This window comes from Ciconia boyciana, chromosome 2 (genome assembly GCF_034638445.1).
Source record: "Ciconia boyciana chromosome 2, ASM3463844v1, whole genome shotgun sequence".
NCBI lineage: Eukaryota > Metazoa > Chordata > Aves > Ciconiiformes > Ciconiidae > Ciconia > Ciconia boyciana.
Window position 1 is genome coordinate 119,172,522 of NC_132935.1, and position 17,862 is coordinate 119,190,383.

The following is a 17,862-nucleotide window of genomic DNA, read 5'->3' on the forward strand; positions in this document are numbered from 1 at the left end:
AGTCCTTCCCATGGGCTGCAGTTCTTCACAAACTGCTCCAGTGTGGGTCCCTTCCACAGGGTGCAGTCCTTCAGGAACAGACTGCTCCAGCGTGGGTCCCCCATGGGGTCCCAAGTCCTGCCAGCAAACCTGCTCCAGTGTGGGCTCCTCTCTCTCCATGGGTCCACAGGTCCTGCCAGGAGCCTGCTCCAGTGGGGGCTCCCCATGGGGTCACAGCTTCCTTTGGGGGCATCCACCTGCTCTGGTGTGGGGTCCTCCACGGGGTGCAGGTGGATATCTGCTCCACCGTGGACCTCCATGGGCTGCAGGGGGACAGCCTGTCTTTACCACAGGCTGCAGGGGAATCTGCTCCGGTGCCTGGAGCACCTCCTCCCCCTCCTGCTTCACTGACCTTGGTGTCTGCAGAGTTGTTGCTCTCACATATTCTCACTCCTCTCTCCTAGCTGCAATTGCACAGGTTCCCTCCCCCCGCCCCCTTCTTAAATATGTTCTCACAAAGGTGATACCGCTGTTGCTGATGGGCTCGGCCTTGGCCAGTGGTGGGTCCGTCTTGGAGCTGGCTGGCATTGGCTCTATTGGATCTTAGGGGAAGCTTCTCACAGAAGCCACCCCCTGTAGCCCCCCCGCTACCAAAACCTTGCCATGCAAACCCAGTACGACTATCTCTCCCCTCAGCCCAACTAAATTATGGTAGGGAAAAAGCATTCTTTCCTTGTTCAGACAGGTTCCATTTCTCTGTGTTTCTTTGTCAGCCCATGGCTTCTAATTCAACACCTTTTTTCTCCAGCGCCACTGAGTTTAAGTCTGTGAGTATGAAGAATAAAACATTCAATTTGAGATTAAGCGGGACAATGGATATTTTTCCCATCTCTTTCTACTTCCTCAGAAAAGTCTAGTCTTTCCTCAGTTGTTTTTTTTTTTAGTTGTCAGGGAAAATGTCAGGAAGGGTGTTTCAATCTGGATCTTGCACACCTCAGTAGGTAGTATAATCAATGAGTCAGTCTCAATTTCTGCTTTTAGCTACTAATTTAGCAACTAGTTAGCTATAGAGAAGGGAGAAGAGATGGAGACCCATTCCTTAACAGTTGATGATGGATTTGGGAATGCAGAGTTAAGGAGACCAATGTTCAAATCCCTGCACAGCCTGATTCCAGCAGAGATTTGAAACTAAATTTTCAGTATCCTAGGTGAGTTCCCTAACTTAGTACCCTATTCAGCATATGTCTCTCTTTATTAATTTAAGCAGAAATTCCATTCTGAACCCTTCAAACCTTTTCCAGTCAAAATTTTTAATATGATCCTTTGGATAAGTCTAATGAATCTATGTTCTCGAAATTAAAAATGTCACCAGCAAATTCCCCAAACTCATCTAAACTTCTTTCCTTGTAGTGGCGAAGTGTCTTTTACATCAAAGCAAAATCCATGTGGAAAAAAAGATGTCAGTTGATTGGTATCTGTCATTCTGAAGTTGTTGAAGAACTAGCTTTTAATTAATGCTGAAAATGCAAGTGTGAGAAGTTAATATTTTGGTATGGAAATTTCTTGGTGTAATGGTTGATTGCAGCTCCCAAGTGACTTTGCAGTTCAAATGCCTCACTGATACTTGAGACTCTCTAAGGCATCTACAGATTTATACTAAATATGAAGTTACTGCTGTAGTGGTATCAATTACTTCTAGAGCTTCATTGCTTCAGAACATACCAGCACGAATGCTTCCAGGGTGCCGGGATCTTCCTTGATATGAGGAAGTTTAATTCTCCAGAGTAAGATATGTATATAGGTTCTTTTCCATAGTGTCTCTTCTGTCTTGAGCAGATTTTTCTTTTAAGGGAGTTTCTGAGTGTTAGTCACAATTAATAGCTTTAATACTCAAGAAGCTAATTGCTTGGATACTTCTTTCTAGGTAATGGGGAAAATTTATGTTTTTATAGGAAGATGCTTCAGTGTCCTCCCTGTGAAGGAGCCTGACTCTACTTGAGATGAGTCTTCTCAGGCTCCCTCTGTTGACAGTAAAGAAAATTTCCATTGAGAATAAGTTCTTTTCCTAAGGTTTCCAGGACCAAAGGAAAAGCTTTGAGGTTTCATTGGTGCCAGAAATTTCGGTGCAATTCTGTAGGAAGAAGAAATGGCATTGCATTTAGAGGTTTGCTGCTGAGTTGCTTTACACTTCATCTGTAACAGTGAATGTAAGATTGCATGGCTGGTTATTGTTTTCTGTGTTGTGCTGCAACAAAATTTATCCTGTCTTTGTCTAAAAATTAGACAAAAAATGGTACATGAATTTCACTGAATTGAACCATTAGTTTCCTGTTGTTGGTTTGTTTTTTTATGGTGGTTTGTGGTTTTGGTTTTGGGGGGTTTTTTTGGTGGTTGGTTTTTTTTTTCCTTTTGATGACTTTGATTCACTGAAAATTGACTAACAGAAACTTCCATGCCAATAGCTGGTTTTTTTAGTCAGATAAATACAAAGCAAAAGCAAGAACAAAAAGGAATTCTTACTCAAAATTCGGGACTTCGGTAGTTTGCACTATAAAAACTATGTTAATTTTAAGAGTGTATTGATATATTGGTATCTTTCCCTTTTCATCATGTATAAAGTAGTATTGATGAAAAGCCTTCGTACGGTTTCCCTCTTAATAACCTTGAAGATTGTCTACCTCTAATTCTGAACAGATTTAACTATTCTTCTCTTTATATAGTTTATAAATCTCATGCTTGCTGACATAGGACAGTTTTGTAATCCTTAACCCTCTACTTAAATTTTCCTTCTTGTATTAGCATGGTTTATTCAACTTCCACAAGTTCGAAACATGAAGTGGTCCTCTTAAAGGAGGAAAAGTAGTTAAGCTATTAATAGGTGGTGTTAAAAATACTGTTCTTGTTCACATGTCTGTTCTTTGAAGTTGTATTCTCACAGGATTTGGGAATAAAATGAGAAGAGAAAGGACATTGGCCTTATTTATATTTTCCATTCTTAATGTATGTTGTATGAAAGACGTACGTGTATGATCTTGACAGAAGCTGGTTTTCTAAAAGTAAAAAAATTCATCTTTTAATTCTACAGAGACAACATTCTTTAGAGCTCTGTTTCTTGTAAATGTCACATCTCCTCCTTATGCCTCATGAGATTCTGACCATTAACACAGATAAATTTGCATGCTCGTCTCCATGATAACAAGGAATTTAGGAAAATGAAAAGGGTGTAACAAATGTGTTCCAGAATAAAAAGAAAGATTGCTAGGTCTCTGAAAATCTGAACTTAGGTATGGCAAGAGAACGCACTTGTAAATTGATATACTTCTCAAATGGATGTACTTCTCAAAAAGTATCTTGTGAAGTTTTGCATCGCCTGCTGCAGTGGATAGGAGAACAAAATCTAAGACTAACACTACCGCTTTCTGTTTGTTGATACTTGACATCCTAGGTTTTTATTAATGGTGTCCTTTCTCCTTCATCAGCCCTTCAAAATTACTACTGTTTCCCTGTCCTCGATTGACTTTGCCTAAGCACTTGGTGACTAAGAGTACAGATTTTCTTTTTTTTTTTTTTTCTTTTCAATATTCCAACAGGAATTTCTGTGAAAGTTGCAAGACTTCTTATCTTCATGTGTATATCTGAATATATCACTATTGTGATACGTCTGAGAAGCATGATTATTCCAGAAATTGGTTGTCAGATTAGTAGTTGCTCCTTATTGTATGACCATACCCAGAGGAAAATATTTGGAAATATTAGCTCTGTTAGAACTGTGCTTTTGAAAAAGGCTGATTTTTGAAAAGCAGAGTAGCAAGAGCCATGGCTGTGCTTACTTCTGACTTAAATCATCAATAAGGAGAATATTATTACCTTAATATTAGAGATCCATATTTATAAGCTTTCAGTTTATGCATAACTGGTCTTATGCATCAAAAGCCGCAAAATGTTAAAGACCAGATTAGCCAACTACATACGTAGCTGGATTAAATTTGTTTCTCAATGGGCTTCCTCTTGTGATTGAAGAACAGTGCGTATGCTGTTGTGAATGTCCCTTGCAGGCTGCATGCTAATAATACCATTTCATACAGCAGGGTTCTACTGTTACGTCCAGAAAAGTTTCTGATCCTCTATTTCACATATACAAAGTAATACAGTATATCAAAATAAACTAGGTTGAATGCAGTATTAAACTGTGCTCTTGTTAAAGGTCCTTGTTAGCATCAATCCTTTGGTTTATTTTATCTCAACTATACTGTGCCAAAGAATCATCATGTAAAAATGGCATCTTTTAGTAAATATAATTTGGATATGGTTCATTTTTATAATTTTCTTCTTTAAATGGATTTAGTGTATGAAAAAATCAAGCCTCCATCTTGTTACAGCCCCTTATTTACCTAACTTGCATTCATAGGTCACATGTAAGCTTGAGAAGGAGAGCCCCGTTATAGTTAAAGTTTAATCACTCTGATTGTATTGAATGAGCTGTAGTACTGTGATATATAGCGGTCCTTAGATTTAATTACAGCATATCTGCAAACATAGCATTTAGTGCATTTTCTTCTGGGTTCTTAGATACATGAGTAGGAGGCATGTATGTGAAGTCTCCCGAATTGGTAACTTCTTATCACAATTGCTATCTCTTTTGTTATCTAAAATGTAATGAAAATACTGTAGTTTGCCTATGCTGTTCTAAGTTCTAATCCACTTAAAGGAAGAGAAATGGCAGCTTTAGCCATAGTATCTTGCCAAGATTCGTACTCCCACTTTGCTAATTCACACCCTCTTACCTAACTGGCTTTAAAAAAATACTTCAACTAATTTCGTTTGTTAATGTACAACCCTTCAAAATTAGAATGAAAAGTTTAATGGCCTAAATACAGTGCAGTCCTATTTGAAAAGCTTGATTTATCTTCTGTGGTTCCTTTTTTTTTTTATACTAGTATTTCCTTGTTATGCCCTTGGTATTTCATAGCTGTCCTTTTTAAATACTGAAGCAATTAGTTTTGAGAAGGCTGATTCTTCAGGGTCCAGTGCTTTCCTGCCTTTCATTTGCCAAAGCCGTACATTTTAATGAAGTTGTTTCATCTGTGTTGCCAAACACTAGAATTTTGCTGCTTCAATTCTAATTATCTCTGCTGGCAAATGCTATGTTTTATTAAAGCTGTCAAGTGCACTGTTCATTAAATGTCCACAGTCTGTGGTGCTGTGCACACAAATTAGATCAGCTTTGCTCCTTGATAGATTATGAAGAAGTTAAATATTTTTATATAAACCTGTAATACCAAGTCTTAACAGTGATCAGTGATGACTTAGATAAGTAAAGCATACCTGTAGCTTCTTGAAACCTAGTATCTTGTCAAAAACCATCTAGGATACATATGTTAAAACTCTAGTAGTACAGCTGAGTATACCGTTTGTAAGATTATTTTATTCATTAAGAAACCATTTTCCTTCCTCAGGATACCTACATTGCATCTTGAATTCTAGTTTATATGCATTTAGGGTAAGATAAGTTCTGTTACACATGCTTTGATGTAAGTAAAAGCATCAGTGCTAGTCTTTCAGTAGAGGGTTGTATAGTGTAATTGATCTCCATTAAAAGCAAAGACGGCTTCATTTTAATGTTACTAACCTGGTGAATGCAAAGGATTGCTATCGTAAGCAACTACCAGCTTCTCTTGTAATTGCGTATCTCAAAAGGGAATTTTACTAGAAGATGTTTACTTCAAATATATGGGGCAGTAATAGAAATATAGTACTTGCAAAGAAAATATTTGAGTCTGCTCTCATTTTGGCACTTGTGGAATTTTTTTGCTTTTATTAATTTTTATATTCTCAATGTATGTATCATTATCTTCAATAACACAAATAGGCATTCTTACTATTTAATGTATTGTTTTCTAAATGTTCTTTAGGAGAATTAATAAGATATTGTGATGATAGACTACCAGATAAACACATTGTCCATCTTCTGAAAAAATGTTTTTCTTACCCTCCAGCTATCTGTAGGAAATAAGTTCAAATTTATTTTTAGTACTATGGCTGTATGGTATCTCTTTTCTGTATTGGTTACCTTATCTTTTGAAGAATGTAGTGTTTATACTTTTCAACATTGCTTTTAGATTTATCAGGCTGTATCTGAAACCTTCAGAGGAACAGATATTTATTGTAGTCTTTATAGAAACCATAAATGACATCTCAAAGTGCTATGTAAAGTAAATAGAACTTTGGGGCTCTTGGATATATATATATTTTTTAGGGTTTGGTAGGAAACTACAGTCCTTCAAAGGCTGTGAGCCACTCTTCCTTGTCTCTTCTCCTTGTGATCCAGTTTAAAGTGCTCTAGTACAAACAGAAAATTCATACAGCCTGAAGTTGAATAGGAGGCTGTGTATGTTTATATATGTATCTGTTAATGTATTCTGTGTTATCATGTATATTTTGTAGTATTTACAGGAAATAATAGCATTTAATTTTAGTTTTTGAGTGCAGAAACAAATCAATGCTCTCAAAGCAGTCTGAGCCTCTGCCTGTCAAAACCTTTCCTTCAGTAGTTAAATGTTTAAAGGAAAACATTTGTTCTTAACATAGCGTGACCCTTTATACCATTGTAACAGAGGACTTTCCAAAGTGGCATTGAAGATGCATTTCACAGTATCCTGAATTTTATTCAACTACTCAAGAAATAAACATCAGGAGTGTCTCACTTGAGAATTTCTTGCAACCAGTTATATGATGTTTCCAGGCAGGGATTCAAATAGTGTGGCTTATCCTAAATGCAGTGCTGATGACTTAGTCCTGGCCCAACCCAGAAAGCGGCTTATAAACTAGAGGTATCACTCCAAATGCCATTCATAGGTTGACTTGAAGTGAATTCTTGGAAGAATAGTAAAATATGTTCTTTGTGATTGCTGATGACTAACAGTCAAGCAGCCTAATTCTGCACCAGCTATGGTATTTAGATGGTCAGTAAGATTATCCTAAAGAAGGATAGATTGCTCCTGTTTTTTTCAAGCATACATCTGAGACAGAAGGTCATAAATACATGAGCAAAGAGGTGTAGAAAATAAACTGTTCTTGACCACTGGTGCTCATCTCCTAAAGGAACTGTCAGGGAGAGAGTTCCTTTGACTGTATTCAAGGGCTGAAGTAATTTTTGTAATCTGAAATACTTAACCCAACTTCAGACCAATGATCTTTTGTCTTGTTCAACTTAAATTTTAACTTTTTTCAAAGGCCTGCTGTCAGACAGGAGATGGATCAGAATAGATGGCATATTCTGTGGCAGTGAAGTAGTTGAGTGATAGCAGTATATTGAGAGATTTGTTGGGAAAGGGAAGCATGGAAGTCACCTAGGTGCATGTGAAAAGTCTACAATACATGAAATATGATAATTTTTTCTTGATGGTGTTATTTTCACTTTGGATTTATGTTTCTATGTGGCTTTGAGTCTGAAAAGTTGGACAAGATATTACCTGAACCTTCTGGGGCGATTTGAAATATATTCAGGCTTACATTTATATCTCGTCTCAGATTTGGAAAACCTTCTCACATTTTTGGCTTCTTGGAAGTTACCTAAGTTATTACTGTCACTAGTGTGAATAAATAAGTATTTTGATTGCACTGCCTTATCCACCCTTTTCAGGTTGAGTCTGCAAGTGTGTTAATGACAACAGAGGAAAATAAACTTCTTTATAAACCCTGACACCTTCCTCTTATCAGTACAGTCTCAGAAAATTGTGAAAAATCACTGAAGCAATCATCAAGCATAAGAAAGACATCATAAGTGATGCAATTTGATACAGAAATAGGTCTTTAATGTGCATGTGAAATTAATTTTATACTTATGAAAGTATACAAACAAAAACAACAAATAGATTTTATGACTTACTGTGGGTTATCAAGCTGAAACCAAAAAGAGTAAAATTAATACCATTAATAAAGGAAATACCATACCAAGGGAAATGTTCGTGGTTCTGAGTATATAGAGATTAGGTTGATAAAGCTCTGTGCCATTTCTAAAAGTCCTAAAATTTTAGACCTAACTAGGAACTCTTTCAGTTCAAAAGAACATGGGAGAACTTCTGGTCCAAGATCTTAGCTTTGGCTCCCTGAAATTGATATTCTCTACTAAGATATTTGGCTGGTTTTCCAGTACTTTAAATGTTGAACTTTAAGGGACTGAGGGAGTATTGCCTTTGTATTACTACATTTTTGGAGGGGAATAGTCGTCTTCTAACCTCGCAAAAGGCAAACTACATTATTTTTATTTGGGGGTTTTTTTTGTTGTTTTTACAGGAACACCAAGACAATATACTTGGGAATACAATGCAAACTGTAATTGCCTTACTGAATAACATGGTCGCTAATAAAAGCACAAACATGATGTCACTCTTTGAAGAAGGTAGGTTGTCTTTATCTTTAGTTATTCTCCTTACTATAGATGTTTCCCAGTCTGTTGTAATATCTGGCACTGTGTGAAACTGTAGACTTGCATGTATTTATATTCTATAGTGGTTGTTAGATAATTCCATTGTAACTGACTGGCACTCCTCATCACTTCATCTACTGATTTGATTACAAATTTAACTTTTTTAGAAAGCTGTTCCTCCAAGAAAATGTGGTTGCAAAAGAATTACTGACTGAAAGTTACATTATGCCCATGAAGAATGGCTTTGGAAAGGAGTGGGCTAGAGCTCTGACCATAACAGTGTGGAGTGCAGGCAGAGAGAGCCTCTGCAAGTTCTTCCTTTTTTCTCACTGCTCAAACCTGTGAAAGGATAAGTTGTACAATATTTCTGCTCTTTTTAAAAAAACTACCTTCTGTTCCAGTCCAGTGATGTAGACTAATGGGGTGGAGCAGAAACTGACTATGGAGTCTTAGTCTACAAACCATTCCATGTCTTCATTTCACTATGTTTTCTTATTAAAGCTCCTTTTATTTAGAAATTGGTTCTGGTTTACAAAATTAAGAGAAAGGTTCTGCTGTTGGAAATCTATATAAATTTAAAAACTTTTTTAGAAATATACACATTGATAGCATTACTTTTGTTTATCATTAATGATAAACGAGTGACAATCCAGCAATACAGATCTAGACTATTGTTTGTACTATTTGTATAGAATAAATCAAACACCTAGACTACTGGCATAGCAGTATATAGCGTACTCCAGGAGTGAAGCCAAGAGTTGAGAGAGAACCTTTTAAAAGTCTCTAGGAAAAGTTTGGGTGGGGTGTGAGGGGGAAATTTCATCAGAGTGTAGCTTTTCTGTAGTCAACACATCATAGAAGGAGCCAGATGAGACATAGTATGATTAATGGTTTAAGTATAAACACTGATGGTGGTGAGCAAATTTAAAGAATTGGATCTGCCTTAGATATGTGATTAAGAAAAAAAATACCAGAACACATACCAGCCTAAAATTCCGTCAAGATTGGTAGTAGTGGCCATGCCCTCATTTTTGTAATTACCTTAGCAGTTAAAGCACTCACCCAGAAAGTGGGAGAGCTGAATTCCTAGTCCTTTTTACTCTGAAGAGATTGAATGGACAATGCCGTCATTCAGGAGACGAACTGGAACTTGACATTGTAGCTAATAACATGCCCCTCTCCTCTGTTCCAAACAGATCCATTCTGAAGTTAGTGGTGTGAGAATAGGGCCAGAAGAAAAGACAAGAGGAAAATATGACTGAATTGCAGAGGGATGGTTCATAGGATTGTGATTCTTTGGCTATTTCTCAGCAAACTGCCTATCACACTTAGAACTGCTTGGGGTTTAGATGTATGTGCTGCTTTTACTGTCTTTGGGCACATCTGCTCTGTGTCGGGCAAAATCCTAAGCTAGCACTAACCTGAGCTGCAACAGGATAACTTATTAAAACTGCACAATGATATGCAAAGAAGTTAGCTCAAGTCCCACAAGCACTGTAACCATGTAATTGGTGTGCCCTACTTGAAGTAATACGCTCTGCCTTTTCTGCATGGCAGATTAGGTGCAAAACTATTTAACATGGCAAAACTGCATCCATTCACTAAATATCTCCTCTTCATTGTTTCACAGAGCAAAGTCTGAGTACTTTTTATGCTTCTAGTAGTATATCAGTGCTCTTTCACTTCTCATCTGCTCCAAAAATAAAATGCATTTCTTCCATCATGCTAGTTTCCAAATTAAGGACGTGGGATAGAAACATTATTAAAGTCTTTTATCTTTTCCTTCTGCGATGTCATAAATGACTCCAGTAATATTTTCAGACTATTAGTGATTGGATAACACTTACTTGGGCTCACTGAACTTCAGCATCCTGACTAGGAAAAACAGCACAGCAGCCAAAAATAAATTACCTCAAGTAAAATGTCCTCATCTTCTCTCATCCCTTTTCCCCATTGGCTAATCTTCATAATACTGAAAACATTAATTTTGGCCAGTGTTTTATTGATTAAGGGCCTAATTGTCAAGTAAAGAACTTCTGAAATTTGGCTTGCAAGAATGTTATGAAGGTATTGATCTTGTAATTGTAGACTGTAAGATTTTCTTTGAATGAAAAAGGGAGTTAAGGAGGACTGGGGGAACTACAGGCCTGTCAGTCTGACCTCGGTGCTGGGGGAGGTTATAGAGCAGATCATCTTGAGTGCCATCACGTGGCACGTACAGGATAACCAGGTGATCAGGCCCAGTCAGCATGGGTTTATGAAAGGCAGGTCCTGCTTGACTAACCTGATCTTCTTCTATGACGAGGTGACCCGCTTAGTGGATGAGGGAAAGGCTGTGGATGTTGTCTACCTAGACTTTAGTAAAGCCTTTGACACCATTTCCCACAGCATTCTACTGGAGAAACTGGCTGCTCATGGCTTGGATGGGCATACTCTTCGCTGGGTAAAAAACTGGCTGGACCTCTGGGCCCAAAGAGTTGTAATGAATAGAGTTAAATCCAGTTGGCGTTCGGTCACAAGTGGTGTTCCCCAGGGCTTGATACTGGGGCCAGTTCTGTTTAATATCTTGATCAATGGTCTGGATGAGGGGGGCGAGTGCACCCTCAGTAAGTTTGCAGACAACACCAAATTGGGAGGGAGTGTTGATCTGCTTGAGGGTAGGAGGGCTCTGCAGAGGGATCTGGACAGGCTGGATCAGTGGGCTGAGGCCAATTGTATGAGGTTCAACAAGGCTAAGTGCCGGGTCCTGCACTTGGGCCACAACAACCCCATGCAATGCTACAGGCTTGGGGAAGAGTGGGTGGAAAGCTGCCTGGCAGAGAAGGACTTGGGGGTGCTGGTCAGTAGCCGCCGGAATATGAGCCAGCAGTGTGCCCAGGTGGCCAAGGCGGCCAACAGCATTCTGGCTTGTATCAGGAATAGTGTGGCCACAGGGCTAGGGAAGTTATTTTTTTCCCCCTGTACTCGGCACTGGTGAGGCTGCACCTCGAATACTGTGTTCAGTTTTGGGCCCTTCACTACAAGAAAGACATTGAGGTCCTGGAGTGTGTCTGAAGAAGAGCAAGGAAGGTGGTGAAGGGTCTAGAGCACAAGTCTTAAGAGGAGCAGCTGAGGGTTGTTTAGCCGGGAGGAAAGGAGGCTCAGGGGAGACCTTCCCGCTCTCTACAACTCTCTGAAAGGAGGTTGTAGCGAGGTGGGTGTCGGTCTCTTCTCCCAAGTAACAGGCGATAGGACAAGAGCAAATGGCCTCAACTTGCGCCAAGGGAGGTTTAGATTTGATATTTGGAAAAATTTCTTCACCGAAAGGGTTGTCAAGCATTGGAAGAGGCTGCCCAGGGAAGCGGTTGAGTCACCACCCCTGGAGGTATTTAAAAGACATGTAGATGTGGTGCTTAGGGACACAGTTTAGTGGTGGACTTGGTGTTAGGTTAATGGATGGACTTGATGATCTTAAAGGTCTTTTCCAACCTAAATGATTCTATGAAAAGTTATTCCATGCAAACTGGAGGGCTGTTTATCCTTTTCATTACTAACTGTAAATATGTAGTGTTCACTACAGGAAAATACCTTAAACTTCCTCTGCCACTATCTTTGATATTCAGATTGTCATTTTTGAATTATTTTTGTGTGATGGAGAAGAACATTATCTAAGAAAATGGAAACTAAGCTCCTCTTGCAGAAAAGGATCCTTGAGTCCAAATAGAAAAGTTGAACATGAGTCAGCAGTGTGCCCTTGCAGCAATAAAGGCAAAAGAGGGCTATGATAAGAAAGTATAACTGGAAGGTTGAGGGAATTGATTATTCTCCTCTATTTGGCACTCGTGAGATTTTTATCTGGAGTACAGTGCCCACTTTTGAGCTCCAAAATATAAGACAGACATTGACAGACAGGAGCAAGTCCAGAGGAGGCCAACCAAGATATTTAGGAGGATGGACTACGTGGTGTGTGCATTTCCAGCCTCTGCCTGTACTATTACATGAATTTATTCCTTTTGAAGTGTAGAACTTTGTATTTGCCTTTGTTAAACTTTAAGAGGTTTCTGGCAGCCCATTTTTTGAGTTCTTCAGCTTCTTGAGCTCTTTCTGAATGTTAGCTCAGCCCTTCATCACATCAGTTGCTCACCCCATTTCAATGTCATCTGCAAACTTGCTGAAAGGTGCATGTTATTCCATCCTATTAACACTCTATGTCCATGCTGTTAATGAAGTCATTCAAAATTCATGAGCTATTCTGCTGCCTAAAAAAAAAAAAAGAAGGCTGAAGACAGAGTATTATGGGTCATTGATTTCCCTTATTTCCCCATTCAGTTTCCCTTATTTCCCCATTACAGTGTGATAATTAATTCATGTATATATGGAGCTTTACAAATTAAAAACCCTAAGTACTTGCTAAACATTATAAGGAACTCGGGTTAGGGGGTCAGTCCTGTCAAGTTTTTTTTTGTTTCCAAGAGGCCAGATGTTAGCAATGAGGGTTTCTTTCAAATTCTGTGTATGCCTTTCTTCAGCTGCCAAGAAGCAGTATTTTTGCAGACAGATCATTCGGAGACCCCCATCACTGTTTCCTTTGGTGCCTGTTAACCTTCAGAACTCTCTCCTACTCAAAGGAGTTGTATTAGGTGACAGAGATTATTTATTTTTTTTTTAATGGGTTGCAGTTTACATGTTGAACTTTCCCCTTTCTCAAGGAAATCTTGCATGATGGCACTTGCTTCATTACTACTTCTATGATTTCATATTAATAACAATGATACGGTTGTGCATTTCAACAACTTGCGTACAGGGTAGATTGCCTAGCATTAATTTCTCTTCTCTCTCCCCTGAACTGTGTCCTTTTGTGTGACAATACATCAGACATGAAATGATAACCACTTGTAATGTTTAAAGGTGGAAATGGAGAATAACATATGCAACTAAAGTCACAGAGGGAATTTAAAATGGCCTGTACTTGCATTATCAGCTATTAAACATTTGTTCTGTTAACATTAATGACAATTTCCACTTAATAATCAGAAGGGAATAATATGATTCAGTTTAATTACTCAGACTGGAATTCAGTAAGGAGACTGGGATTAATATAGCGTCTCTTGTGAATAGTTAAGGTGAGATTCTAAAAAGCCAAGACAATAGTGGTCATTTTTAGCATGGTCTTCTAAGAATGTGAGACTTACCCTCTTTCCCTCTGTCTTGGCTTCTGTCTGCCAGTCTCTTTCTTTTGAAATCATTGGACAATTTTAAGTTAACTTGAGAGAGCATAGAGGTCCAAATATACAAAGTATGTATTTATTCTATCATAATCAATATCTGAGGAAAGGAGAGAGACCCAGGTTAGTGCCATAGCTTAGGGAAAGGCAATAGTATGGGCTTATCAATTAAATGTTCCTGGCTAATGTACAGCCATAGTGCCATACATGACATGCACTATATATATATGTATTTACACATTTACAGAAAGAAAGGAATTTTAATACCTAAAATTTCCAAATTAAAAATTATAAAAAACATTAAATTTGCAACCTATTATCTTGGATCATCCCCATGGAAATTAGGTTGCAAAAAACTGAAAGATGTCATTTCACCTTCAGGTAGGAACTAAAGAATGTAAATGTGAGAGGAGCATCATTCTTGAACAGTTTTCCTTCTTTTATTATAAAGTTATGACATGATCAATGTGGAGCTAACTGGTCTGAGTTTATATCCTGGATTATAATAGTTCTTACTGATGGAGGTGAAGCCTTCTCATCTGTGAATTCTATTTCCGTTAGCATTTATTAAATTAAATTGTAAAGCATAAAACGTATACTCTTATATAGTATCCTGAGGTCTACTAATAGGCCTGTAAAGATCTATTAATTAGTATATCCCCCTGGTCTTTTCTGTATTCACTTCCCGTTTGCTTTTTAGGATATCTGCAGTCTTCTGTTTTAGTTTTATAACTACTGAGTTCAACAGTGCGTTGGTCAATGCCTGAGGAGGGTACCTATGTAATGATCCCACAGGATCAGTCAGTGCATGGGAGCAACTCCCCCTGTAGCACATGCTTATAGTTGGGTGACACAAGACAAAGCAGTGCCAAGGTTTCGGAAATAGGGAAAGGGAGTCATCAGTGACAAGGATGGTGACTTATTACCATGGAGGTAAGCAGGGATATAGGATGCAAATCTGTAGGAAATGGGGTATTGTTAGTTCTACTGGTCATGAAACAACCAGCTATGTATTACTTTCCGCTTGTCATATTAAAAGGTTTAATGTTTGTTGACTGTAAAATGAACACTCAGTTCTAGATGCTAGAATCATCAGCTCTTAAGCAGGTGTTGTAGGAGTACAGTAGAGAATCATCTGTTTCTATAGTTGTTAGGGCAGTCTACTTAAAAGACATATTGTCTGTATTAGACACGTTGTGTCTATTGACAAGCATTGACATAAGGACAAATTTAGGCATAAGATGAAACACAAAGTTGGGTTTGGCTGGTTGATAAATGAGTGGTGTTAGTGTGCAAGACTGCTTAATTACGTGGAAAGTGATGACTAATAAATAGACAAGTGTATCGCAGTACTTAATGTAGAAAACCCTACTCTAGTACAAACTCACAGATACATAAACACTTTATTTTGTCTTCAATTCAGTCTTTTTGTCACCAATTGTTTCATTTCTCGTTGTGTTTCTGGGTTGGTTTGTTTGTTTTACAGATAGTTTGCACAAACTAAAAATAGAAAATGTTGACTCATCTTAATTGTCTGTAGTTAGTAGTGCTTTCAGACTTTGAGTCCTGTTTGTCCCCGGGTCATATTCAAAGGCAAGGAAATTCTTCATTCTAACTGTTGCATCATGTGCATTTTGCTTACAGGAAGAGTTTGGACATGGTATATTAGAGAGTAGAGAAATGTGTTTCAAAAGCTTTAGCTGCTTCATCGGGATCCTCATTCTGAAGAACAAAGCAGGTTGTTAGAAAATAAATCTTACGGGCTGCAATGGATAACTTCTGATAGTCTGTCTGCAGCTATTTATTCATGATAATGCCTCAAATTTATTACACTTATATAAGCAGCTGTTTTCAGAATGTGTAAAAAGTAATTCCAAGTAATTCTGTCTTTAGGAAAGGTTTCCACTGTAATTCATAGCTGATTTAGTAAATTGTTTGCAGCCCAGTATTACTTACTAATGAGTTTATGTTTTTAGCTTTTTTGGAATCTCATTATACTACATAAATGGTTTATAAACTTTTTTTCATGATGGTCTTATAAGGAGACGATGTGTATATATAAAATTCAAATCTAGTCATGTTGAATTGAATGACCTTTTCTAGGCTCTTCTGCTGTGATCTTGTGTTTGGCTACTATCCTGAAGTAACCACCACTAGCAGTGTAAGCAGACATGTTTGGATGTTCAGAAACAGTTTCCATTATGTGGTACAGCAAATTCTAAACTTCATTCTTTGTGTTAATGCTGTTGAATTTCAGGAACTAAAGCAAAAGTGAAATTATGGGTTTTAACACTTAGAACAATAAAACTAGTCTTCAAGTTCTTCTTTAAAAATGCAACAGCTATTAGTAGTACATGGTACTTCAAGCAGTTTGTGTAAAAACTGAGGTTCCTAAGGAAGGACCTTTAGTGGAAATGTAGAATGTCAGCTACAGCAGTTGTTATACCCAATATCATATTAAGAAAGCATGGTAGGTGCTTAAAGCAGGGACAATTATTAAAAAGGAAGAGAACTGCAATAAACTTTGTAGTCAGATCATCATAATTCATTTGCACCTCATGAAAGAAAGATCAGCCTTCATGGGCGAGGTATCCTTATTCATCTTGTGGTCCACTGCTTTGACTTTTAGTCAAATGTCAAGAGATTAATTAGATTTCAAATGTCTTCGTGTGTCGTATTGTTAAAGTCTGTTAAATATTGCATATCCAAAAAGTGGCACTCATGAGACCAACATCCAACTTTAACCTTTTTTTTCCCTAAAAAAAAAAGAAAAAAGTGTCAGTCTTTTACATACACAGATCTTTAACATAATGATAGGTAAATTACAATGAATTCTGAGCTCTCTAGATGGATCCCAAAGGTTTCTAACTTAGCTAAATCTTTGGAGGATATTCTTCTACCTTTCACTTCCTCACAGATAATTGTATTTCGGCTTCAGTCTCCAAAAGACATTTCATTATGCTGCCTGTAGCACTCTTTTTAAGAACAGCTTCTAGCTTCCTAGCCAGCTCTCTCTCACCTGCTAAATTGTCAATGTTCATGAAATTAGGCAGTAGACCACACTAACTTGGCAACTCAGATCTTCCTCCCTGCCGCACCCACCTATGCAGCAGTAGTCTGTAAAACTACTGTAAAACATTGAGGAGGAGTTGGTGTGACGTTGCATGGGACTTTGATTTTAGGAATACAAGTGAGTTGTTGGAGTAGCTGGCTTCCAAGTTGCAGGATTTTCTTCGAAGATGGGGGAAACTAACTAACTCTACGACAGAGATCAAGAAAAGGACCATGGATTAGTCATACAGAAGTCTACTTGCAAGGGAAAGGCAGTAGTTATAAAATCCTATAGAATACCATACTTAAACTAATATGCCCTTAAGAAAACCCCAAACAAACAAAACCCACAAACTTAGTCTGTGAAGAAATCAGACACACATTCAGACTGGTTCTGATGTGTTAATTCCTTAGTATCCCCTATTTATTCCTAGGAGGCAGGAGTTTTCTGCAAAACTGTTGCAGGATACAATATAGGAATATTTGTTCAGTGACTGAAGATAGAAAATATGTTGTTTCATGGCAGTACATTATACCTGCTTATTGTACAGCACCCTAAGCAAATACAAAGCTTAGTTCATATGCAACATATTGTGATTCTGGATGGAAAGATTGACAGGAAGAATAAGTTAGGGAAATCAATATAAGTAAGAACCTAAAAACAATTTTTCTGTATTTAATCAATGTTTAGAAACAAAATATTCTCAGTTAAATAAATGTAAAGTAAGAAACTATTTTAAAATACAGGAAATAAATGCAGGCAGACTTGTATCCTATCTGAGTAGTTGCAGATGTTGCTTCTCTATCATTTGGATGTGATAGGGAAAGTCCCTTCATTAGGAGGTGTACACCTTGCAGCCTCTGCTGTGCGGGACGTAAGCCTTTCACAGCTCCCTGCTAGTACTGTAGTAATTAGTTCATCTCTTGAGCACAAAGATGTCTCTATGAACATCTAAAGATAGTAGTCGTGTGTCACTATGTTCATTTGAGTTACAGCTTATATGAGAAGTCAGTGGTGGTTGAGCCTGAAGAAGTCTGTTCTATGATGTTACGAAGTTCAGAATGTTTTTTAACAGTATTAAGACATGTTTTTCTGACTCAAAATGCCAGTAACTCAGGTGGAAGTGTATAACATCACACAGGTAAACTTAGAAGTCTGGTATCATAAAAGATAAGTGGGAATCATGTCAAAATAGCATG

The 17,862-nt window shown here is 37.8% G+C and overlaps 1 protein-coding gene across 7 annotated transcripts in view; it reads left to right on the forward strand.

The window, feature by feature from the left end:
* Window positions 1-17,862, forward strand: part of ULK4 (unc-51 like kinase 4) — a 256,096-nt gene that overhangs the window by 153,905 nt on the left and 84,329 nt on the right. For all 7 annotated transcript variants that reach the window (XM_072853762.1, XM_072853760.1, XM_072853764.1 and 4 more), the window contains one exon: window positions 8,275-8,380. In XM_072853762.1, the coding sequence (XP_072709863.1) occupies window positions 8,275-8,380 (106 nt within the window). The remainder of the gene's footprint in view (window positions 1-8,274; window positions 8,381-17,862) is intronic.